Below are 26,509 nucleotides of genomic sequence, written 5' to 3'. Positions count from 1 at the left end.
GCTTACAGCAGACAATTTATAACCTTTTTGAAGAGGGAAGGAGTTACCTTTTACTTTTTCTTCCCATTGCTGAAGGTGGCTTTTTACCAAGAATATGTGTAGGGTTGGTTACACAAGACAAATTATGCAGACACCAACTGTATGTTTTGAGGGATTTGTTTACAGCCAAGTTACCTTGTATTCTTCAGTATTTCAAAAGAGCCTGTTGTTTGTTTTTGGTACCAGGCGGTCTTGGAGGAAACCAGTTTTCTGGATCCGATTCAGTTTGGGTTTAACTTTGATTTTGGCACAGAGACTGCTTTGGCTCCCCTGTATAATGACCTCCCTCAGGAGATAGACAGGGGGAAATGTGCGCCTGTTAAACCACCTTGACCTTTCAGAGGTTTACAGTACTGTCAACTATGTTATCCTTCTGGAGTGGCTGTCTGAGTTGTGGGTGGATGCTGCTGCTCTGCAGTCTGACTTCAATGGTCATTTACGGAGCCTGATGGTTGCAGAGAGCTCTTTGGACCCATGGAGCCTTCAAAGTGGGGTTCCTCAGAGTATGATTTTATTCTTTATGCTGTTTAACATCTACATGAAACTGCTGAGTGGGGGTTAACTGAAGTTTTGGAGTAGGTTGTCAAGAATATGCTGGTGGCACACAGCTCTACTCATTTACATCTGCAGGTGAGGCAGTGGATGTGCTGGACCGCTGTCTTGCCTCGGTGATGGACTGGATGAGAGCCAACAAACTGAAGCTCAATCCAGGTAAGACTGAGGCACTGTTAGTGGACAGCTCCCTAGACCGGATAGATGCAAGATAGCCTGCTCTTGATGGGGTTATACTTCTTCTGAAGGAGCAGGTATATATCTGGAATCCATTGCTGTCACTTGAGGCTCAGGTGGTCTCAGTGGCATAGAGTGCCTTCCATCAGCTTCAGCTGGGGACCCCATCTAGACAGGCATGGCATGCTGTCTAAGCTTTGGTTTGATTGCTGCAATGCGTTATACATGGGGCTGCCTCTGAAGACAGTTTGGAAACTGGTGCAGAAATCAGTGGCCAGTTTACTCATCTGGCCAAGATGGTATGAGCATATAATCCCATGGTATGAGCCTGACTGCACTGGCTCCCAATTAGTTTCTGGGCCCAATTCTGGTTTTGAATTTAAACAGCTCAGGACTGCAATTCCTCAAGGACCGCTTCTCCCCATATGAACTAACCTGGACCCCGTGCTTATCATTTGAAGCCTTTCTTCTAGTGTCCTCACCACAAGAGGTCTGGAGGATGGTAATATGAGAATGGGCCTTCTCTGCTGTCACTCCCTGTTTGTGGAATGCTCTCCTCATATATATTTATATATATTTGGCATCAGGCAAAAACATTTCTCTTTTCCCAGGCTTTTGGCTAATTAAACAATCTATGGCCTTTTAACTTGTGTGAGTGTTTTTGCTTTGTTACTTTGTTACATATTTTTGTGTTTTTATATTGTAAATCATCCTGTGGTCTTCTCATGAAAGGTGGTATAGAAATTTAATGAATAATAAAAAATTAATAATGCAACCAGTTGATGGTTATAACGTAGAAGATCAACTTAATTTCTTTTTTCCTGTCTGACAGCCCTACAAATGCTAACATTGTTAACTGATTGGCAACGGCAAAATGACTTTTGTTGTCTGAGGTTAATTGCAAGTTTTTCCCTCCACTGGAAAGAAACAGCGTCATAAAAAAGGAAGTCACTTCCCCTTGCTTTGAACAAGTATTGGGTTTTTTTGTTCCCCATAGCCTCAAAACGCTGGAAAGGTGTACCTCATACCTCTTTTGTTCTGACAAATCAGAATTGGGTAACTTGGGAAAGTTTTCGTAAGTTTTTCTGATATATATAGATATATATAAGTCCATCTGCTGAGACTCTTCCATTAAGATAAAATACTTTACAGCTCTTTGAAAAGTTCCAAGACAAAAGATGGAGAGATCTGGGTAAGTGTGAAATGCTTCTTTGTGGAGATAGCAGAGTAAAAAAAACATGGACAGTTTGATTGTTTGTTCAAAAGTAGGGGCGGGGAGGTAATGGACCAAGCATATGAGTGCTGATGGTTCTCGCAACTGTTTATTGACTATAATATGTATGCAGAGGTCTTCACAGAACTATATTTGGTGGAGTAAAACTCTGTAGATTCCATATGACTAAAAATTGAAACCTTTTGTCAAGGAATGAAAGACTTCCATGAGGTTTTGGTTTGGTTTTCATGCATGAAGGGCATGAAATATAGTCAATATTGGTTGGTTTACAGCATGGAGCAATGGGTGACCCTTTGTCTGTTCTGCTGAGAGGTAAATGGACAATGCCCACTCCAAAAACTCAGGACTAAAACCGCCCACTGTGGGATGTTTTCGTGGGTGGTCCAGGGGCTCTTAGCCCTGGATCTGCTGTCCTTTCCTGCTTTTGCAACTTTGCTTATAGGACAGAAGTCAGTCTAGATTTGCATCCATGCATATAAACTGCTATATGTAGATTTGTGGCACATGGCTTTGTACTCCTAGTCTTCTAAGGACATAGAGTTCTGTTGGCCCCTTTCCACATTCTGTTGCCTATTCCCCCTTGACTTTATGCCAAAGGGGACTGATTTGCACCTCAGCATTTCCCTGTGCATGCTATCCTACGCATGTACCTCTCTTTCCCACCAGAGAGCCCCCTTTCTCTTGCCCAAAGCAACCATGTATCCACCACTCTCACTGGGAGCCAATGGACTTGGGTTCTAGCTGATGTCCCCAAGGATAGGAAAATCATCCTCACAATCTAGGGGGCTAAGGCTGGCCAGTGGCTGGAGTTGCTGTCAGAAGAACTTTAGATGGTACAGAAAAAGCTTGGTTAGCTATATTCAGAAGGTTAAATTTTAGAGAAAGACAATGTGCCCACTTCCCGTATTTTGATTTTGGCTTATATCCTGGTTTGGAGGACATGACTCACGTTTCAGATTGGAACCGGAAACATGAACTTGCACAAAATGTATTGAGTAATGTGTAGACCATGCATTTTCAGTGCTCAGATACCTAATAGTTGGTAACCATGAACGTAATTCAAACATCCTTCAGCAAGCTTCTTCCTGTGGAGTTTAGGAAACAGCAATAAGAAACCAGAATAATAAGCCAGAATAATAATTTTAAATTGCTGAAAGTTGAGTTCTAGCCAAAGTCATGCTTTCCTTTGTCTTTTCCCAAACATACTTTAAATACATAAATAATCTAAGGAAAGATTTGGGTTTGCTCGCAATAGAACCATCTCTCTTTAGCAAACAGTATCCCTTCTAAAGTAAACTTTGGTTGCACTAAAAAGATTGTGTGATGATAACAAGCTTAAAATACAGTGTTTTGGAAGCCTTTCAGCAAGCAATACTAGAAGCACCTGGCTTTAAGCCCCCTGAATTTAGGAGGTCACAGGACTTAAATATGAATATATGTTGTGCCCATGATTATCGGTATGTTTTGTGCTGGGGGGAGGGGAAGTTATGTGGTCTGTGTTGATGTCAGAGTGTGACTGTCAAAGTCACAACCTTGTGCTGTTACTATATTGCAGGCCTGTTTAGCAGTAGCTGCTTGGCAGTAGATTCTGAAAACTGAGAGAGATCATCACTTTTAGTATTTGTAGATGTGGCTTGGATCACGTAAATTCATTTTGATTGGTCTGGAAAACAATAAGACTTTGGTTGGCTGGTGGTTCTAGTCAGCAGAGAAGAGCAGTCAACTGTCAGTTGAGAGAAATAATGTGGAATGGAGAAAGTTGAGGTGAAAATGGATGCCTGAGGTAATCCATATTAAGAACAACACATTAAGTTGTTCACCTCCAGTTGCACACAGCCCAGCTTCCGAGTGTTGAGACACTTCAGGGGAGGCCAACACATTTATTTTGATTTGTTATGTTTACTTGTCAACTTACTACAAAAAGAAGCCTCAAAGTGATTTACATTTTTTTTAAAAAAGCGTAGAATACTTTGGTCTTGGTTCATAGGTCATTGGAAGCTGTGGTGCCTTTGTGATATATGAGGGGGTTTTTTACGCACATATATACAGGCTGAGCATCAGATGGTGTTCGTTGTCGTCCAAAATATCTAACAGGTACCAATTTGGTCACCCTGGTTTTAGAACATGCCTGGCAAACCTACCCCAGGCAGCCGGAAACTGTGGTACTTCAGGATGGAACAGGAGGGTTCCATGAGTTCATCTATGCCATAATCCAGTCTGAAGTCTTCTAGTCCAGTACTAGACTATTTGCTCCCAAATTCAATAGACGAGAAGCAAAGTTACTCCAAGCACTTGTGATGGAGCAGTGCAGCATATGCACTTCATTGTCCACAGCAGAGACACTGTTTTGTACTCTGGGCTTGAGTTGTGGTGGCCTGCTTGTTAAGAAGGTTGGCCACCACTATGTAAAGTGAATCCAATCCATGTTTTCACCAGCTTCTGGAGCAATGCCAGTCCCAATTTTAAGCCCAGGAGCTCTAGAGACAAGGCTGTCAGGCAGTTGAAGAGATATTTCTGGCGGGCTTTTCTCATGCCTTAACAGTTTGTTCTAAAAAAAGTAGTTTAGTCACCATCTCGTTTAGAACACTTCTGTTGTTATGACACTCTTCTTCTCATTCGCAGGTTCCAAGGTGTCATCCATCTTTCTCTTTCCTGTTTTCTACGGAATATGCTGCCCAGGCTCTTATGTATTTTCATTGCCAATACATTGGATACTTCTGCCTTCAGAATCCAGCGTACGGGAAGTGCAGGTGAAAGCAGTAACCATCAATAGCCAAATCCTGGTTTCGAACATTCCAGTGTTTCTTTCTTCTTCTTTTTAATACAAAGCCATTCTTTTTTTTATGTAGATAATTGCCAAGATCGCACCGTGCATTTCAGGCCCACCTTTGTACTGGCAGGAGAACCAGTGGTCCTCAAATGCCCTCCTTTGAGATACAAACATATGGATGCTTTTGATCAGCCCTTGAATCTCACCTGGGGGAAAAATGGTTCAGCAACAATTATCCCTGCAGGATACAGAAAAACAAGAATACTCTTACAAGATGATGCTCTTTGGTTTTTGCCAGCTTCCAGTGAGGATTCTGGGGAATATATCTGCACTCGAAGGTAGGCATTCTAAGGCACAAGACTGTTAGCCTAGGCTACATAGGGTTAACCAGATAACATGCATATTCACGCATCACTGGCAATGGATTTACAAGACAGATCTGGGGTACTGTTTATCAAGTGTTGGAGAAGGTAAGATACATCTAGAAGTAAGAGTTCTTTAGAGCAGAGACTGAATGCATTGGATTTTTTTTGCTGCAATGTATCTGAGGCCAGGGACGCGGTGGCGCTGTGGGTAAAACCTCAGCGCCTAGGACTTGCCGATCGTATGGTCGGCGGTTCGAATCCCTGCGGCGGGGTGAACTCCCGTTGTTCAGTCCCAGCTCCTGCCCACCTAGCAGTTCGAAAGCACCCTTAAGTGCAAGTAGATAAATAGGTACCGCTTTATAGCGGGAAGGTAAACGGCGTTTCCGTGTGCTGCGCTGGTGCTGGCTCGCCAGAGCAGCTTCATCACGCTGGCCACGTGACCCAGAAGTGTCTTCGGACAGCGCTGGCCCCCGGCCTCTTAAGCGAGAGGGGCGCGCAACCCCAGAGTCGGTCACGACTGGCCCGTACAGGCAGGGGTACCTCTACCTTTACCTTCTCTGAGGCCATCTTCATCCACATAACTTCGGTGTACCAAAGGTACCATATTGTACCCAATATTGGTGTGTGTGGCATGTGGCGTGCATACATGTCATATGTGCGACTCGCATCTTCAGGGAGAGGCCAAGCAGGGAACCCAACATGGAACAGCTTCCTCTCTCACGCTCAGGAGGAGCCACCCAGTGAACTGTGCTGTGCTAGCCCTCCTCCACCCCCTCAACATTAAGGGGACCTGATCCCCTGCCAGCAAATATTGAGGGGGCCAAAGACCCCTCTGCCCCTAGGAGTTGGGCACACTTCAGTGTAACTATTCTTTCATTACTAAGAACAAGGCTCAGATCCTATAACTGAAGCTTGGTGTGACTGTCACGGGAATACCATCCCCTCCCAAAGTCACTGTTGCATTATAATAATGTTTAGGTGCATTGGATCATGTGGCTACTTTCAACTCAGGCATTATTGTTCCTGAGGGAAGTGCAGCCCTTGCAAGAGAAGGAACGACATGTTACATCCATCACAAATACAATGTGAAGCCTAGACACAAGAGGGTATGGCTCCTCAGCTCTGGACATTATTATTATTATTATTATTATTATTATTATTATTATTAAATGGCGGTCACAGAATGTGGAAGTGACTTACGCTTCCTTTCTTTGGCATCCTTGTTTCATGTGTGGAGTGAGGAGTCATGTTTCTCCTGCAAGGAGATGTCTTGAACTCTTTGTATGTCTGGCACTACAAGGGATGCGGGTGGCGCTGTGGTCTAAACCACTGAGCTTCTTGGGCTTGCGGCCAAAATGTTGGCAGTTCGAATCCCTGCAATGGAGCGAGCTCCTGTTGCTCTGTCCCAGCTCCTGCCAGCCTAACAGTTCGAAAGCACACCAGTGCGAGTAGATAAATAGGTACTGCTGTGGTGGGAAGGTAAACGGTGTTTCTGTGCGCTCTGGCACTCGTCACAGTGTCCCGTTGCACCAGAAGAGGTTCAGTCATGCTGGCCACATGACCCAGAAAACTGTGGACAAACACCAACTCCTTCAGCCAGAAAGCGAGATGAGCACTGCAACCCCACAGTCATCTTTGACTGGGGCCCTTTACATATTTTTTACCTTTTCATACGCATGTGGCACTTTGCAGGTGGTATGGAAAGAGGAAGGGCAAAGCACTCACTGAAATGCAACTAGTTGAGGGAAAGAGCTTGGGGCATCTGTGTCTTTTGCAAGGAGAGGAGCATGAAATGAGCTTTGAAGACCCTGCAATGTTTTGATGATTATTAACATTATCACTCTAGAAAGCACCATGCATACTTATTAATGGTTACAATTGTGGTTATTAATGGTCACATTAAGTGCTGCTTTGTTTTTAGTGTGGGCTAATGAATAGTCCGGGATGCGGGTGACGCTGTGAGTGAAACCACAGAGCCTAGGACTTGCCAATCAGAAGGTCGGCAGTTCAAATCCCTGCGACGGGGTGAGCTCCTGTTGCTCGGTCCCTGCTCCTGCCAAACTAGCAGTTCAAAAGCATGTCAAAGCAGTGGCGTAGCGTGGGGGGTGCAGGGGGGGCCGGCCACACCAGGCGCAACATCTGGGGGTTAGGGTTAGGGGGCGCAAATCCACAGGTTAGGGGGCGCAAATTACTTACCTTGCCCCGGGTGCTGACAACCCACGCTACGCCACTGTGTCAAAGTGCAAGTAGATAAATAGGTACTGCTCCGGCAGGAAGGTATACGGCGTTTCCGTGCACTGCTCTGGTTCGCCAGAAGCGGCTTAGTCATGCTGGCCACATGACCCGGAAGCTGTACGCCGGCTCCCTTGGCCAATAAAGCGAGATGAGCACTGCAACCCCAGAGTCGGCCACGACTGGACCTAATGGTCAGGGGTCCCTTTACCTTTACCTAATGAATAGTCCACGATATGGGGTTGGAAAAAGAGAAGCTTCCTTCTGGGCTTGATGAATGCAAGTAGCCAGGCAGAAGCCTTGCAGCAGCCTAACGTACACTTCCATGGGCAAGAATGGGTGTGATTTTTATTGAAAATGGCTCAAGGAAAGGGAAGGTCAAGAAACCTCCCCACCACGACATCAATTTTCCTCCTCAAGTTATAGCCTCAGTGTCTGCATTTTGTTAAAAAGCGGAAGAAAAGAAGTAATTAAAAAACCAGTTCATGGGTGATAAGCACCAGTAGCTGGCACGGTTTGGCCTTAAACTGTCCGTGATGTCTGTTCAGGGCATGCATTTAGAATAGGGATCCTGTCTAGAGTGCAGAAAGTGGTGCCTTACACAACTGGTCTCTTGTGGTCCCACCTGTTGCCACCTGTTTGAACATCTGGATTTGTGTACAGTGCTACCTCTGGTTACGTACTTAATTTGTTCCAGAGGTCTGTTCTTAACCTGAAACTGTTCTTAACCTGAAGCACCACTTTAGCTAATGGGACCTCCCACTGCTCCCACCCGATTTCTGTTCTCATCCTGAAGCAAAGTTCTTAACCTGAAGCACTATTTCTGGGTTAGTGGAGTCTGTAACCTGAAGCGTATGTAACCTGAGGTACCACTGTAATCCTTGTAGCAGTCAATGGCTAAAAGTGACATCCACAAGTAATTTCGATCACATTTAGCCCTCCAGTAAGAAACGGAAGATGGAAGGGGATGGGCTTGTATTTTTTCAAATGTCTTAAATTGGTCATTGCTGATAAACAGAAAATATGTGTCCCTCCCCCCAAAAAAATCTCTGCTGAGAGTGATACTGACGCTGTTGAGCCTGATAGTGACGAAACAGCTCTTACACTACCTCTGTGCAATATTTTAGCAGAAAAGTGTCCCAAGGTAGAGAAACACAGATGTGCTCAGTGTCCTGTGGCGTTGCAATGTACTTAATACCAGAAGTTACTCCACTGAGTGGAAAGAGACATGTGCAATGAAAAGTATGCAAGACTTCCAGTGTAAACCTCAGGGGGACTGGCATATGTGCAGAAAGAGGTCACTTATTGCAGAGGATATGTAAATGATTTTTTTTGGTGAAAAAGTCAGCAGCTGATGTCGTTTTCTTTCATAATGTGATTTCCATTATAATGCCTCTATATTAATCCCACAAGCAAATTCATCTGGAAGATATTATATCTGAATGAAAAATCCAAGTCAAACCTATGCAGTTCCTTGCCAAGTAATCAGGAGCAGAACAACATACACCTTTTTCAGAACAACATACACCTTTGGCAGAGGTTTTCGGACTTTTTGAGTCCACAGATCACTTGACCAACTACATTCTTTCTGTATGCACCCCTGTGGGGCTCAGGAGCCCAGTTCTATCATCCCTTGCCTGCAGAGCTGGCAGTCCCTCACCCTTTTTTTCCAAACACCCTCCCTTGTGGAGTGTTCCCTCAGCCTCCTCTCCTCTCCCCTCTCCTTGGGAGTCCCCTGGGCAGCTGCTCCTGGTCTTTGAGCTGCCCTCCCTGCCCCAAAGAGAGCTGCCCTCCAGAGGCAACATTCACAGGTGGAGCTTATTGCCAGGGCTGCCGCAACAAACAGCCTTTTAGAGGCAGAGATGCAAGAGGGCATCAGAATAGGGAGGGGAGGAAGGAAAGAGGGACAGAAGCCAGAGTTGCCAGCAGCACCCCTGACTACCATTCAAGGCACCCTGGTTGAAAACCACTGCCATATGATATTATTGTTTGTGTGTTTGTCGAGTTAGACGTACAGGACATTCATCTGAGTAAAAATAAAAAAAGGGGGGGATGAAGCAGGTTCCTGCCTACAAAAATCCCTGTACAGTCTCAGATACAGACCTTGGCTTGTGCTTCTCCTCATGAGCAAGGAACTTTAAACAACAACAACAGTCTCCAGCAACTAAGGATCTCTTCTGTCTGTGTCTTCTTGCTCAGTCCTTCAGTCCTGGTTCCACTAACTTGTTACTGTAATGGCTTATTGTTCGTTGTCTCTCAGGTTAGAGAAACATCACAAGACAGACCTCTCCCCCACCCGCTCTTTCCTCAAGGCTTGCGGTGCTTTGTCCTTCCTCCCGAAATAATTTTCTCAATTTATAGCAGCTGCTGCACAAGCTCAGGGAGACTTCCCGACTGACAGCTACTCAGCTTAAAAGACAGAACTGTCGGCTGAGGCCCACAGAGCCTCCAGACCAGGGGTCGGCAACCTAAGGCCCATGGTCATTTAACCAGCCCACGAGCCATATTGTCATATTGGCCCTTGTGTTCAGTGTGCTCTGAAATCAGCAGGGTGTGTGTAGTTCAGGTCCCTCAGCCAGAGTATTTTGTATTGTCTGAAGAATCAAGTTGCCAACCAATGATGCTTTTTCAGAGGGCGGTGATTTTAGTGTCCTGTGTGTACTTAATTGTTCAAGATGGTTAAATCTGAATAATAAAAAGCAATGGTGGGTTATGGTGCAATGATAAATCTTCCCTTGTTGTGTATGACTGTCGTGTTTCTTCTTCTCTCCCCGTGCCCATTTGCCCTCCACCTGCAGGAATTCTTCTTACTGTGCTGATGTGTCTGTTCATCTCACAGTTGTGGAGAAAAGCGCTGTTCGAAATATTTCCTATCTCCAGAAGGCTTTCACATTTAGTCCTGGAAAGGTTGTCTGTCCCGCCTTGGAGAGTTTTGTACAAAAGAATACAAACTACGAACTCAAATGGTACAAGGTATTATTATGGGTAATTTCTTCATGGCAGTTTGAACTTGGACTTCCAATATCCAAACCCACAGGGGACTATCATCTGCACTGCACTCAGAACGAAAGGCAGAATAATATAAGACGCTGACAACATGGTAGAAATTGCACAGGGTCCTATTCTGGGTTATGACATGCCTAAGCCCATTCATTTGAATTGCCATCTTAGTGTAATTGTGGCCAACTCTGCTAAGGCCAGGGATGGGGCTGCTATGGTCCTCCAGGTGTTGCTAGATTTCCACCATCTGCAGCTGGCATGACCAGGGGTCCAGGATTATGGGAGCTGTAGTTCAACCATATCTCAAGGGACATAAATTAACCATCCTTAGCCTAGGATCAGATTAATCAGCTGTAGCTTTGAAAAAAGACCTTAGATTATGGTGGCCTGCAGATGTGCTCTTGAGTTAAAGCTTTGGTACAATAGCCTGAAAGTTTCATTAGGTTGCTTTGTTTGTAGAATATTTGCATTTAAGATGACAAGCTGTTTTCACAAAGAAGAGGTCCATCATGAGCTCCCCCCCAAAAAACCCCCAAATGTTCTTTATGTTCAGAGGCAGCATAGCCTAAGGTTACCAGATGTCCCTGTTTCCTGGGAACAGTCCCCGGATTTACAAATCAGTCCCCATACAAAATCCTATAATTCCTACTGAAGTTGAAAAGTGTCCCTGGATTCATTGAAAAAAATCTGGTAACCTTAGCATAGCCCTGAACATCAGATACTGATGCCAAAAGAAAAGGTTGTTGCCATTGTGCCTTGGTTATGTCCAGAAGCATGTTAGACTCAGAATGCTAGACTAGATACAGCATTAGTTCTGCTCCAAGAGAACCATGCTAAGTTGAGTCCAAAGCCTGAGGCTATTTTATTTTTTTGGAACTGCACAGCACTTAATTTAGTTCGCTAAAACTAATTTCCTCCTTTTCTCTTGGTTAAAGCCATCCACTCCATCCAAATTCTAAACAAACCATTTTCCACGTGTAAATTTTATTGAATTATGAAGGTGCATGGTGCACATTTAATTTTGACACTAATGACTTGGTAACTGGAGGGCAGTAGTTCTGAAATCCTGCAGAGCCCTGCTAAATTTATCTGTAGTTTATAGCCCTTTCACAAGAAACCAGGTCTGTCAGCAACTGACTAGACCATGAGTTTTTATTTAGTGATAATAGTGTCTGGCCAATAATGGAAAGTGAAGCCCAGGATCACAATATCCTTTTACAAAGTTATTCTGGAATCGTGCCAAGTTGATTTTGTGATGGAGAACCATTTTGATCAGGTTTGCCTGAGGAATTTGATCATTGCTCATTCTGATATGAACTGACCTAATCTGCAATTCCTGGACTGACTAATGTGTGGATCAGAACACGCCCGTCAGATCTCACACTTCTCCAGATGCTGTTGACATAATTTTCGGTTCAATATAAATGATCAGAACATGTTTAAAAATACATATCCGGAGAGAAAACAAAATGCACGTTTTAAGAGAAAATGCAGTTAAGAATAAGCACCCAAATGTTGATTTTTGTTCAGATTTTTAATAACTAAATAAATAAAACATTAGTGCACATATGGGATGGAAAAGTTTTTTGGGTGAACACATGTGAAAGTGATATGGACCAGAAACGGAGGCTTGTCCTCATTTAATCTATCTTTGGTTGATCAATACAATATGGAATTTTCCACTTACGCTGCCACTACAACAGTTAGTCATTATTGTGTAACCATGTGGCTTATTGCAAGACTTTAACAAAGAGTGCTCTCCTTTCCTGGCACCACACGGAAACTGAAGAGAGTCAAAGCATAAACCAAATAGCCACACTTGCAAACCCTGCTTAGTTAAGGAAGCCAGCTTCATAATCCATGGTTTGTTTGTTTTTTAAGTTGGCCTGTTTTAAAACTGGTCAGAGCTTGTTTTAAACCACTGCCCTTGCTTTGAATGTAATAAACCAGGATTCGTGGAAAATGAAAATAACTCTTATTCCGACTCTGTGGGGAGAGAAGGAGGGGGAAAGGTGTGAGTCTGGTGCTTACTGCAAGATCCTCTGTGCTCATGTACACAGTAATAAACAGTGGCATTTAAGCTTTATGTGGACATTGTGTATAAAAAGCTTATTTGAGGCACTTTTCTGCTTTGGAATCTGTCAGGAATCAGACCCCTGCCGCAAAGTCTTTCCAGTGTTTCATGGCCTTTCCAAAATGCCATCACTGCTGCATCAGTGGGTGTTAAACTAGCTCAGTGACATTAAGAATTGACTGGGGGGAAAAATCACCTTAAGATTTCTTGGCACTGAAGCATTGTATTTCGCTACTAAATGTTCAGCTGCCCATTTTATTTGTGTACTTTTATTTTTTTGTTTCTAGGACTCAATACCTTTGGACATTGACAATAAAAAATTTGCTGTTTTGAAGGGCACAAATTATCTCATCATAAACTCTGTGTCCTTGGATGATTCAGGCTACTATACTTGTCAGCTAACCTTTCGGCACGAAGCTGGACAATATAACATCACCAGGACCATTCAGTTAGAAACACTTGGTAATGTTTACTCTTGAACTACTAAAGTACGCAATGATGAGCAGGACTGTACATACAGATGATCCACTTTTCTTTGCTTAAAAAATACAAATTTGGTATGAAGTAAATTTTATATTTTCCACATGGATCAATTATACAAATGTGCATATTGTTGAAATATGCGTCACAAGGAGTCATTGCTCAGAACACAAGATATGCAAATGAAAGGTTAATTTGTAGCAGGAAAAGACTGCAAACCTGGAGAGCCATTGCCAGTCAGTTTAGACCAGAGGTGGAGAACTTACGCCCCATGGACCAGATGCGAGCCATGGGGCCTCCCCATCTAGCCCCTTATCGCTCCACAGGGAGATATTGAGACTTGAAAACAGTTCTCTGTTGTCACCAAAAGAAGGCTACAGTGGTACCTCGGGTTAAGAACTTAATTTGTTCTGGAGGTCTGTTCTTAACCTGAGGTACCAGGTTTAGCTAATGGGGCCTCCCACTGCCGCCGCACGATTTCTGTTCTCATCCTGAAGCAAAGTTTTTAACCCAAGGTAATATTTCTGGGTTAGCGGAGTCTGTAACCTGAAGCGTCTGTAACCTGAGGTACCACTGTATTTTTGAGTCTCCTGTGTGGGGCTGAATTTTCTTGTATGGGGTCACCAATGGGAAGGAAACGGGTAACCCTCTTCTCCCCATGTATCGTCACAGCCCAAAACACTCTTCTGTTGAGGTCAAAAGAATGTCTCCCTCAGGGTCAGAAAAGTTGCCCAACTGCAGATGCACGGAATATGCACATCCTGACTCTAAACAGCTTTCCTGGGATGTATTCTGGCAGCGAAAGAAAAGACTCCTACTCTTTCTCATCATTGCAACTGCCAATTGCTAAAGCCCTGAGCTTATCCAGCGCAACATTCCAGCTATTTGCTTCCGATAAGAGCTTGAAATAGTTTCAGAAGAGAACTAAGATCGCTGGCTAGTGGCCAGTGGAAGTGTGAGGAATTCGCAGCCTTTGTGGGAGGTAGAATGCTTGTGGCTTAAATGCCTCCGCTTGCAAAACCAAGTAATTTATGCCAAAAGAGAGCCCTGGGAGGTGATTTCCATTAGCTTGGGGAATGCAATATTTAACTAATAGTGGGAAAGGGTAGACAAATATACCTATCTCACTTTCCCCTTTTATTTTTAAATTTGTACAGGTTTCTTTGTCTGCTGCTCTGTTAAATAAATATAGAAATATATGTTAATTTACCTGTTAGTCAGGCTGACCAGCAGGGGGTGGTAGTATGCTTAATGTGTTTTCAGATCAATGTAAGAACTGCACATTCTTCCCCCATTTCAATTTATTTTAAACAAGCTGAGAACCTCTGAAAATTTCACAGAGCAAAGAGAGAGGAAAGAGAGAGAGAGAGAGACAAGATCTCTGAATGCACTGGAATTCTGGTCGATGTTCATTCTGGTGATAACAATTACATTTCAGCCGTGCCTTATTCTTTTGAGAGAGGTTATTTCTTTATCCTGGTAAATAAACTATTGCTGTATCAGAAAAGTGGATGTAATTCTCTGCAACATCTTTTCTCTGAACTCTCACTAGGCCAAAAGAAGAGAAGCCGACCTGTGATTGTCTACCCAAATGAAAAGGTTACACTAGCAGGTCTTGGTAAGACCAACAATTTAGTCAAGTAGTTTCTGAAAACAAAGTACCATTATGTTACAAAATAAGAATTATAACTCAGTTTTAAATTTCTTACCAGTGGGTTTTAGTACTACAGTAGTTCCAACCATAATAACAGCTAATGGTGGCTTTACTGACTTTGCTATAATTGTGGCAGAACTAATGATGTCTGTTGCATCCTGAGGAGTATCCACAATTCAGCCTTTTGCGAACAGGGCCAAACCAAACTTACACATATTGTGTCATGTCATGATTCTCCCCCCTGCCCCCCCCTTGTTCCTTCATGTCTTCAAAACTGAGGAAAGGAGTGGAGGAGCTGAACCTTTTCCTTGCCAGTTATTTGGGCAGAAACCAGGCTGGTGTGATTTTGACTGAACAAACAGCTGGCCGGACATGGTGACCACTCAACCACCTGCGGCTTCCATGTATTTTAAAACAAATGGAACAAGTACAACTTGAATACAGGAAAATAGGTTTTTGGCTCTAATTCTCCTTATCCAGGGATCTTTTGAAACTGAAGTTCTGTCTAGGGGTGGTGTAGGGGTCTAGGTGTTAGAGGTCTTGGCAGATCACCCTCATCAAACTACAATTCCCAAGACATCTTGTTGCTTGCACTTGCTTTCTTCTTTGGACAACACTTTAAAAAGTCTTGGCACTTTGTTCCTCTACCATGGTGTCAAAGACATGGTCCATATCGTTGTGAGAACCTATGCACGACACTTGAAGTAGAAAAAAAAGATGACATAGGTGTAGTGCAGAAAAGAGTGTTCTGTATGTTTGGGGAAAAGTCATCAATATGGAACACTTATTTCTTCTGTTTAATAGCTATTCCGGAAATGTAGGAATGTGTGTGCTCTTTGGATAAACCAGTTTTGCGAAAGAAATGGAAAAGCCACCCCCCCCCATTATTAACCTAAAGGTTTTCACCAGACCTCCTACCAAAATCTTTTTATTTTTATTAAACTTCTATATTGCCCTTCATTTGAGGATCACAGGGTGGTTTGCAATACTACAACACCGAAATGCATATTGTAGTAACAAAAGAAAACAATACTGTCTGCCCCCCCCCCCCCGGAGCAGTTTTAAAAGGCTATATATTGTTTAATTAGCCAAAGGTTTGGGAGAAGAGGAATATTTTTGCCTGGACCCTAAAGATATGTAATGAAGGCACCAGTCAAGGCTCCCTGGGGAGAGTCTTCCACAAGCAAGGGGCCACCTCAGAAAAGGCCGCTTCGGTCCTTGAAGTATTGCAGTCCTGAGCAGTTTAAGGCTTCATAGATCAAAAATGGCACTTTGAATCAGACCTGGAAACTAACTGGCAGCCAGTTCAGTCAGGCCAAGATTGACATTACAGTGGTACCTCTGGTTAAGAACTTAATTCATTCCGGAGGTCCATTCTTAACCTGAAACAGTTCTTAACCTGAGGTACCACTTTAGCTAATGGGGCCTCCTGCTGCTGCCGTGCTGCTGCCACACGATTTCTGTTCTCATCCTGAGGTAAAGTTCTTAACCCGAGGTACTACTTCCAGGTTAGCGGAGTCTGTAACCTGAAGCGTTTGTAACCCGAGGTACCACTGTATATGCTCATACCATCTTGCCCTGGTAAGCAACGGCTGAATTCTGTACCAGCTGAAGTTTCTGAACCATCTTCAGAGGCAACCCCATGTATATAACACACTGTGGCAGCCTAGAGGTCAAAAGCTGGCTGGGATATGGAGCCCAGAAGCTGATCTGAGATGTGTGCTTGTCTACAGGTCCTAAAAAGAATTGATGCAAGTTACAGGGACTCTGGGTAATTTGAACCAAGAACCTCATGGTCTGGAGCCTAGCCTAGTGAGCTACCATGGATTCTGTGTGAGCAAGTCTTCAAATATAGAAGGAAATGAGGATGTCAACATGACCTCTGCAATCGATAGGCAGTAGGTTTCTAGGTTGGCCTCTATTGTCGCTAAATCTAGGCTGTTTTTTCATCTTTTAAAAAAATAATTTGTATTAATTTTAAACAAATTGTATCAGACAATTTTACAACAACATGTGTAATTTTATTGCATCTTGGTAATCATTCGGACAAGTACAGATGGTATGTATCAAAGGGTTCACTGTGTTCTCAAGTCTAACTTGGCACATTTTTTTAAAAAAAAAGCGTTGAGGAAGTGATCGGTATTGCTAAATATTTGCACGAGTTTGAAAGTGATTTCCTTTCAAACAAAGCACGTATTTTTATTGTGCCTTCATGGGAGAAGGATATTTTGTACCTAATGCCCTGTGAAGACAGGGGCATCTCCGGCTGATACTGTGCTTTTGAATGATATCCAGCAAATGTCATTAAAAAAACCAAAAACTTCTCTGCAGCAATAAAATATTCCATGTGCAAACAAGTACAGTGACGCATGCTATTCTAGGCTATTGGAATGTTTGCCTTAGTCAAGAAGGATGTGGTTAAGCCGCACGTTGCTGGCTAGCATAAATAGAAAGGGTCATCAGCTAAACAAGCTTGGCTCTTATTGCTTTAATTCTGTAAGAAACTGTTCAGACTCTGCTCAAAAACTCACTTGCCACCAGCATCTCTTCCAACTCCTCTTTTTGGGATGTTGACTAAATAAGTGTTTTTATTTTGAGGCTTCAGGCATCTCTGGGAAATGTTGCTTCTGTGGGCTCTTGTTGCCTGAGGTATTTCACTCAGCCAGGACAATTATCTGTCACTTTTGCCTTGAGATTGTTGGGGTTGGCTGCATTTTATTGATCCTATTAGATTCTTGTTAGCTAAAGGTAAAGGAGCGGTACCTATTTATCTACTTGAACTTTGACATGCTTTTGAACTGCTAGGTTGGCAGGAGCAGGGACTGAGCAATGGGAGCTCACCCCGTTGCAGGGATTCGAACCGCCAACCTTCTGATCGGCAAGTCCTAGGCTCTGTGGTTTAACCCACAGCGCCACCCGTGTCCCTAGATTCTTGTTAGCTGGTGATAAAAGCTCTGAAGTGTGGCAGTTGTTTATTGCAATGCTCTAGAGCTGATCCACCTATTTCTTGGTTCCCCTACTAGGCTGGATGATTGGTCAAAAAAGGCTTGGTCAAATGTTGCCAAATAATACTCAAGTATTTTTAAAGCATTCTTTTTATTAGGACATTCAGTGCTATTTTTCTAGAAAAAAAAGGTGCTGGAACTCACCATGACTGCCTCCTTTGTTCTCTTATAATGGTGATACATTTCTTTTGTTGCGACCAACCCTGAATTGCTTGGTGATGAAAAGTGGGATATAAATCTTACAAATATATGAAAATTGTAAGCTGCTGTCTATACTGTGGCATTCCTGGCACCATGCAGTGTTTAACAACAATATTTGACTGGTGTATGCCAAGCGCTGAACTGGCTGCCCAATATTTGCATTGGAAGTGGGCCAAAAACCAAGACATTTGCAACACTTTAAGTGTCCACAGGTAATCAGACTCCAGAAGTGGTGTGAGAATTATATTTTCTTCTTCCACCTGTTTTACTAAAAACATTTACATTTATTTACATGATGAATCTCCTGCCAACCTAGCAGTTTGAAAGCACGTCAAAGTGCAAGTAGATAAATAGGTACCACTTTGGCAGGAAGGTAAACGACATTTCTGTGCGCTGCTCTGGTTCGCCAGAAGTGGCTTAGTCATGCTGGCCACATGACCCAGAAGCTGTACGCCGGCTCCCTCGGCCAATAAAGCGAGATGAGCACCGCAACCCCAGAGTCGGTCATGACTGGACCTAATTTTCAGGGGTCCCTTTACCTTTACGTGATGAATAATGGCTAATTGCTTCTCCGGGTAGACTTCTTGGTTTATTTAGTTCAGTTTCTAACACACCTTTCCCAAGGAGTCTGATTTGGTAACAATTAAAACAAAGGGCATGCAATAAAAACAAAAATACACCTACTTAATCCTGGCCGTTGAATGTCAGCTGAAATAAGAATGTATTGAGCTCTTCAGAAGACTTAAGAATTAAGGAGTGGTGATATCCATTATTGCTCAACATAGTACTCAACATTTGTTTGTTCTTGCTTCCATGTTTCCTTTTAAAACTAGGTTCTCGACTGACAATGATATGCAAAGTGCTTACTGGAGAAAGCAGCCATTTTTATACTGAGGTTTGGTGGCTAGCCAACAAGACTTACATTGGTAGGCTTTATCAAAAGGGCAGAGTTACAGAAGGAGAACGTCAGTAAGTATTATTACGCTCACCCCAATCTCTGAGCAGTGAGAGGTGCCAAAACATACCTTAGGTTTAGTTTCTTTAAAATGGAGGTCACTTGAGACAGCAGTATCTTTGGGATATGTGGTTCTATTTACACATATATACACAAGATGGTGACAGCAGCCACGAAATTAAAAGACGCCTGCTTCTTGGGAGAAAAGCAATGACAAACCTAGACAGCTTCTTAAAAAGTAGAGACATCACCTTGCCAACAAAGGTCCGTATAGTAAAAGCTATGGTTTTCCCAGTAGTGATGTATGGAAGTGAGAGCTGGACCATAAAGAAGGCTGATCGCCAAAGAATTGATGCTTTTGAATTATGGTGCTGGAGGAGACTCCTGAGAGTCCCATGGACTGCAAGAAGATCAAACCTATCCATTCTGAAGGAAATCAGCCCTGAGTGCTCACTGGAAGGACAGATCGTGAAGCTGAGGCTCCAATACTTTGGCCACCTCATGAGAAGAGAAGACTCCCTGGGAAAGAGCCTGATGTTGGGAAAGATGGAGGGCACAAGGAGAAGGGGACGACAGAGGACGAGATGGTTGGACATTGTTCTCGAAGCTACCAGCATGAGTTTGACCAAACTGCGGGAGGCAGTGGAAGACAGGAGTGCCTGGTGTGCTCTGGTCCATGGGGTCACGAAGAGTCGGACACGACTAAACGACTAAACAACAACACACAAGATGAAAAGGCTCACAGCATTAACAGATCTTGGTCCTCTGTTAGGTTTCTAGCCACTACCGCCCTGCCATAGCTTTGGATTCAGCAATGAGAAGGAAGCATCTCTGTGTCTCCTCCCATCCCAATTCAAGATGAGGCTGACCATTTTTGTATAGTTCTCTTACACTTCACTTTGGCATCACCTCCAGCTAGCCACCTAACCGTAACATCATCTAGCTTTCCAGCTTCTCCACAAGACTATCACGGGGGACTTTGTCGAAAGCCTTACTGAAATCAAGATGTGCTACATCCCCAGCATTCCCCTGATCCACCAAGTTTGAAACTCTATCAAAAAAAAGAAATACGATCAGTCCGGCATAATTTGCTTTTGAGAAACCCATGCTGGCTCTTTGTAATCGCAACATCCTTTTCTAAGTGCTCACAGACGGACTGTTTAATTATCTGTTCCAGAACCATTCCTGGTATCGATGTCAAGCTGACCAGTCGGTCATTTCCCGGTTCCTCTTCCCGCTCCTTTTTAATGCCTCCAGTCCATGGGGACTTCATCCATTTGCCAAGAATTTTCAACGATTATAGACAGAGGCTCTGAGACTGTATCTGCGAGTTCTTTTAGTACTCTTGGATGAAGTTCGCCAGGCCCTGCAAATCTTAATTTATTTATAGTAGCTATGAGGTCCCTAATACCTGTTTCCCTATCTTGGGCTGCAGCTTCCTTTCTACATCATTTATTATATTTTCACCTTTAAACCGCATTCCAATCAGATTCAGTCACCATAGTATACTTTGTGGCTGAATGAGAATATGAATCCGCATTGTCCTGGTTTTAGTCTGAAAGTGCTTCCAGACAGGTGGTTATTGTGGGATTGGTGCTCCTCCTGCATGCAAGTTTTTTGCAGGGTCCATATGATGTTGTTGGCATCAAAATGGCAGCCCATATTCCCTCCCATTGAATCTGGATTTTTTTCCTTCCTGGGGGAAATCCCAAAAGTTTGAGCATGCCAACACCCTGGTTGCAGTCTGGAAGCCCCCTGACACACTAACAACTGCATTACAATGGTTCACTACTGAGATCCTGTCAAACCCACTTTTCTTACTATTTTGAATACAAAATATTCAAAATCAGGGTGTTGCAGTGAAATGAACGTATTCCCATGTGCTATAAAATGCTGTGCCCATAGTTATGCACCTCGTTACCCACCCACCACACAATGCTAGACTAAAAAAATAATAATCAAATTACAGTGATCTTGAAATGCTATCAATTTTAAAAAAGGTGATCCTATAAATTATTGTTTCTTTGTTTTAGGGAACTTGTAGAAAATGATGAAAATTACATTGAGGTCCCCTTGATTTTTGACCCCGTGAAAGAAGCTGATTTCAATACAGACTTCACATGCGTTGCCCATAATAGTCTCGGGCATGAAATACGTGCAGCACAAGTAAAGCAACAAGGTATGTGTCTGTGTACGAATACTATTCTTGCCCTACTTGTTAATGTATGGTTCAGCTCTGCAAGATCTTTACCAGGGTTGAGAACCTGATTGCGCATCATGGCTGCGTTGGTAACTGCAAAGAGAATATTTAATTCTTCCAACTCAAGATAGGCTAGGGTTAACCCTTTGTTTGAAAGCCTGGGGGGTGCTATCAGTCAGTGTAGACAGCATTTGGCTACATGGAACAATTCTCAGACAGTATAAGGGTGTTTGTTGGGCTAAGAGAGAGTGGTTCCACGAGGTACAGTGGTACCTTGGGTTACAAATGGCTCGAGTTACAAACTCCACTAACCCGGAAGTAGTACCTCGGGTTGCGAACTTTGCCCCATTAGCAAAAGTGCACCTTAGGTTAAGAACAGTTTCGGGTTAAGAACGGATCTCCAGAACGAATTAAGTTTGTAACCCGAAGTACCACTGTATTATGAAAGAGGGATCAAGGAACTTCCTATCCACTTTCTTCAAATATGGCTGGCCTCTCTTGGAAATGGGATATTGGGCAAGATTATACCGTATTGGCCCGAATACAAGCCACACCCAAATATAAGCCACACCTTTAAAATTGCAGGGGGGAAGAAAAAATACCTGAATATAAGCCGCTCCCTTCCTCACTGCTCCTGGCTGCATACTGGGGGTGGGGTGGTGGGGCAGCCGCACTGCGTTGCTGGCAGCCTTTCCTCTTCCTCGCTCTCTCCTTTCGGAATTGGGGGGGGGGGGAGTGAGGCTTATATTCAGGCCAATACGGTAGTTCCCCAGATCTAGAAGAGCTGTTCTTCTTTTATGCTGTTAAACATTTTAACTTAGTTTCCTCCATTTTTCTTCCTCAAATGTCATACGACCTTTCTGGGAATTCAATACTCCGTTTGAAATATGTGGGCTTTATGAAATAACACCCCTCCTTTTTTATTTCGGCTGCGCAAAGTTTGACACCAACTTTTATTTTATTTTTATAGAACGCGATACGTCTTGGTACTTGGCACTCATTCCTGTGGCTCTGGTTGTCGCGATTGCGGGAGGAGTGTGCCTGCATAAATGTTGGAAGAGAAGATCAGCAAGGGGATATATTGCAACCAAATCCTAAAGGACAAAATGTTCTTCTTTTAGCATGAAAACAAGCCAACCGCTCAGTAATCTGCTCCAATATATCAAGAAACCTTTTGGATGAAAACAAAAATCACCCAAGATATTTTGCTGGCAGAGGCAGAAAAGCCTGATGTAATTTCCCATGGTGGTAAAAATATATATTAATGAAATAAATTGTAAATTGTTGCCAGTTAATTTACCTCTCAAATTTGCTGCTTGAGGCTCCTCACACTAGTCAGAAATAAGGCTGGTCCTTTCAGAAGCAGAAGGTGTGTCAGAAGGGCCATAGCTCATCTTGTTGTTGTTTGTTGTTTAGCCGTTTAGTCGTGTCCAACTCTTCGTGACCCCATGGACCAGAGCATGCCAGGCACTCCTGTCTTCCACTGCCTCCCGCAGTTTGGTCAGACTCATGTTCGTAGCTTCGAGAACACTGTCCAGCCATCTCGTCCTCTGTCGTCCCCTTCTCCTTCTGCCCTCCATCTTTCTCCCAACATCAGGGTCTTTTCCAAGGAGTCTTCTCTTCTCATGAGGTGGCCAAAGTATTGGAGCCTCAGCTTCACGATCTGTCCTTCCAGTGAGCACTCAGGGCTGATTTCCTTAAGAGTCTCCTCCAGCACCATAATTCAAAAGCACCAATTGATTGATATGATCATCACCATAATTCAAAAGCATCAATTCTTCGGCGATCAGCCTTCTTTATGGTCCAGCTCTCACTTGGGAGAAAAACAATGACATACCTAGACAGCATCTTAAAAAGCAGAGACATCACCTTGCCAACAAAGGTCCGTATAGTTAAAGCTATGGTTTTCCCAGTAGTGATGTATGGAAGTGAGAGCTGGAAGGGGCTAGGGAACGGGAAATGGCAGGCAGAGGAAAGGGGCCCACAAATCTCTTTGGCGCTTGAAATTATGTCGTCTACTCTAGACATTATTGGGGCTCACAGGTCAGGCATCATCATTAGTTGTCTGGGCCTTTAAATAGCTTTGGAGAAGATGGGACAGGACATATTCCTTACTTAATCCTATTTACTTTTATCTAATTCATTCGCTGAGTGAGGATCCTTTGGTAGCCAAAATGGCACTGTCCATATACAAGAGGCGGGTATCAGGAGGTTTGGGATTTGTAAAACTACAAAAAACTTGAGGGGGGAGGGACCAACGGGGGAGGCAAACTATAAACAGCCCAATAAGGGCTGGGCATGCTCAGTGGGCAAGGAAGGCTGACTGACACTTGTGGGGAGGCGGTGTGGAATGATGCATTCTGTAAAAATGCATAGCTGGTAGACCCTGAATAAGAGTACTCCACATTGCAGCATTTTCTGAATAGGAGTACTCCACTGTCAAATAGTAGTATTCAATACTACTCTCATTTCTTGAAACTATTAATGTGGAATGAATAAAAACACTTAGATCAGTAATCGAAAGAACTGTTTGTGCAATCCCCGTTAGAATGTCTTCATAACTTTGAACTGTTTTTCCTACGCAATATTCCAAACTGCTTTGAATCTCCCCTCAGTTCTAAAAGCTGTTCAGCAGGCGGCGTTGGAAGGTGCTGTCTAAACCTGTCAAAAGCTCTCTTGAAATGAGTTTCTCAGATATTTGGATGCTGGCAAATGTGTCTAATCTGACTAGAATATAATGTATGGATCTGTCAGCGTCTTACCTGTGTATGCATTAAATAAAAAGGGCTTACGAACAGTCTGGGAGCCAAGATATTTTTTCCAGCTCTAGTAGTTCTAAGATTTGGAAAGCTTTTGTTCTGAGATTAGCAGCTGCACCCTATGGACAAAGATAAAATCTGTGTTGCAACGCTTTTGCTGAAAGAAAGAAGTCAGCCTTCCTTCTTTCAGTGCCAGGTGCTGATGTCATAGTAACCGCAAATTGGCTGGTTTTCCAAAAACCTCTCCATATTAGTTCAGTGACCTCTGTTTGAGAGTTGCTTCATTTTCAAAGGATTCATTTAATGATTCTACATTAGTAGAAAAGAAGGCATATGTAACTATAATTACTTCCATAGGTGACTCTGTTTTTTGTTTTGCTTTTGTTCAAAGGTCGGTAGCTAGAGAATGAAAGGCAGCTGTCATGGTAGACGAGCTGTCTTTGGGGAAAATGGGAAGGGAAATGTAATATTATTACAGACCCAAGTTGATTTTCCAGAAACGACTTGGCTCGTCATTATCTTCTTTCCAGAAAATGATGTGATCAGCAACGTAACAATGCTTTCTGTCCCTTGTTGTAATCCCTGAAAGGATATTGTCTGTGTTGAGTTAACCACAATGTTTCCAAACAATAAATTCTGTATGTAATTATGATTTTAGATTCTATTATCTTTTTCTTTTGGAAGGTAAAAGATAAAACACAACACAACAAATGAAGGGGTCCAGTGGGTAACTCAGAAGTTTTGTTTTATCTTTCACAAAAAAGTTTTATGTCAGATGCCTTGTTAATAGTAGAGAGCAGCATTCAGAGGTTTTGAACTGCTATTCCCATCTGTCCTAGCCAACATGTGGTGGCTGAGGCTGATGGGAATTGTATTACTCAACAGTTGGGGGCACCAAGCTGGGGAAGACTGGATGATGATGATGATGATGGTGATGATGATTACCCTGTCCATCTGGCTGGGTTTCCCCAGCCACTCTGGGCGGCTTCTAACCGAATATTAAAAACATGATACAGCATTAAACATTAAAAACTTCCCTAAACAGGGCTGCCTTCAGATGTCTTCTAAAAGTCTGGTAGTTGTTGTTCTCTTTGACATCTGGTGTGAGGGCGTTCCACAGGGCGGGTGCCACTACTGAGAAGGCCCTCTGCCTGGTTCCCTGTAACCTTGCTTCTTGCTTTGAGGGAACCACCAGAAGGCCCTCGGCACTGGACCTCAGTGTCCAGGCTAAATGATGAGACGCTCCTGCAGGTATACAGGGCCGAGGCCATTTAGGGCTTTAAAGATCAGTGCCAACACTTTGAATTGTGCTCAGAAATGTACTGGGAGCCAATGTAGGTCATTCAGGACTGGTGTTATATGGTCTCGCCAGCCACTCCCAGTCACCAGTCTAGCTGACGCATTCTGGATTAATTGCAGTTTCTGAGTCACCTTCAAAGGTAGCCCCATGTAGAGCTCTTTGCAGTAGTCCAAGCGGGAGATAACCAGAGCATGCACCACTCTGGCGAGATAGTCTGCGGGCAGGTAGGGTCTCAGCCTGCGTACCAGATGGAGCTGGTAGACATCTGCCCTGGACACAGAATTGACTTGTGCCTCCATGGACAGCTGTGAGTCTGAAATGACTCCAGGCTGCACACCTGGTCCTTCAGGGGCACAGTTACCCCATTCAGGACCAGGGGTCCTCCACCCCCACCTGCCCCCTGTCCCCCAAGAACAGTACTTCTGTCTTGTCAGGAGTCAACCTCAATCTGTTAGCCGCCATCCATCCTCTAACCGCCTCTAGACACTCACACAGGACCTTCACTGCCCTCACTGGTTCTGATTTATTTATTTTTTAAAATAATTTTTTATTAAGTTTTCTATTTAACAATCCAATCATATCACATTAGTTATTCCAAATTATACCAATACATATCGAAGAGTCCAAATATATTGCCAAATTTTAAATTTTTGTTGGGGGTTCCCATGCTTCGAGTTCAGTAAGGGTCCAATCATCTCATATTTCTGCTGCTTTTGGATTCACAAGTCCCATATTTCAATCTTCTTGTTGTTATTGTTTTCCTTCTTAATAACCTCTGAGTTGTTTCCACAAGCGAGTTAAGGCAAGCATTATTATGTTTCTGTGTGAACTTTGTAAGGCTCTCCCTTTTTTAAAAAAAAGCTGGTAAGTCTTTTGTATGCAGTAAATCATCACACACTGATCCAAAAGTCCTGCTCGGGTGGCAGGCACCATTTTTGTCAGTTCCGATGAAATAAAATCTAAGCGTTTGCTCATTAATTTTCCCAGACCAGTTGCACTATAAATCAGTCTTTCCAGGGGAGATTTTGCCAAGTCAAACTTACAATCCAAACATGATAACAGAGCAATGGCTCACCTCCCCCTCTGACTATCAATCACGCAACATAGTCTGTCTCATAATGGTGGATCCCGATTAAGAACTGCGTCACAGGACAGCCTTTCATTTTCTTTCCAGATCTTCCCAAAAAACAAAGCCTTTAGTTATTTCCACACAGTTTATTTTCCATTCTCACTTGAGATCAGTCATGTGACGGTTCTTCTAGGGGTGGTGGTTGTTAGGTAGTATCATAATAAAAAGAAGAAGAAGTCCCCCCTCCTTTCTGTTCCGTTTCAACATACTGACATAGCTGTTATTCTTTGATACAGTCCATTCCATCACTCTTAACTTCTCAGTGGCAGGCTTAATTAGCAGCTGATATACCCTTTTCTTTGCTCCAAACATGTGCAATTACTTTTATATCCAATATTTTATCTTAAGTAATGCAACTAGCGTCGCTCTCAGAAGCAGTGTCC

At 43.3% G+C, this 26,509-nt stretch overlaps 1 protein-coding gene across 1 annotated transcript; it reads left to right on the top strand.

The window, feature by feature from the left end:
* Positions 1 to 1,823: 1,823 nt before the first annotated feature.
* Positions 1,824 to 22,273, top strand: LOC310706179 (interleukin-1 receptor type 2-like). The gene is made up of 9 exons (XM_083501561.1): positions 1,824 to 1,960; positions 4,625 to 4,752; positions 4,852 to 5,110; positions 10,168 to 10,342; positions 12,731 to 12,905; positions 14,476 to 14,541; positions 18,617 to 18,752; positions 20,772 to 20,917; positions 21,909 to 22,273. Exons 1-9 carry the CDS (start codon positions 1,947 to 1,949, stop codon positions 22,034 to 22,036), a joined length of 1,227 nt encoding a protein of 408 aa, XP_083357687.1. The 5' UTR covers positions 1,824 to 1,946; the 3' UTR covers positions 22,037 to 22,273.
* The last annotated feature ends 4,236 nt before the right edge of the window (positions 22,274 to 26,509 follow it).

The sequence above is a fragment of the Podarcis liolepis genome (genome assembly GCF_965112155.1).
Source record: "Podarcis liolepis genome assembly, chromosome: 4".
Classification (NCBI taxonomy): Eukaryota; Metazoa; Chordata; class Lepidosauria; order Squamata; family Lacertidae; genus Podarcis; species Podarcis liolepis.
This window is presented reverse-complemented; position numbering and strand designations above follow the sequence as displayed.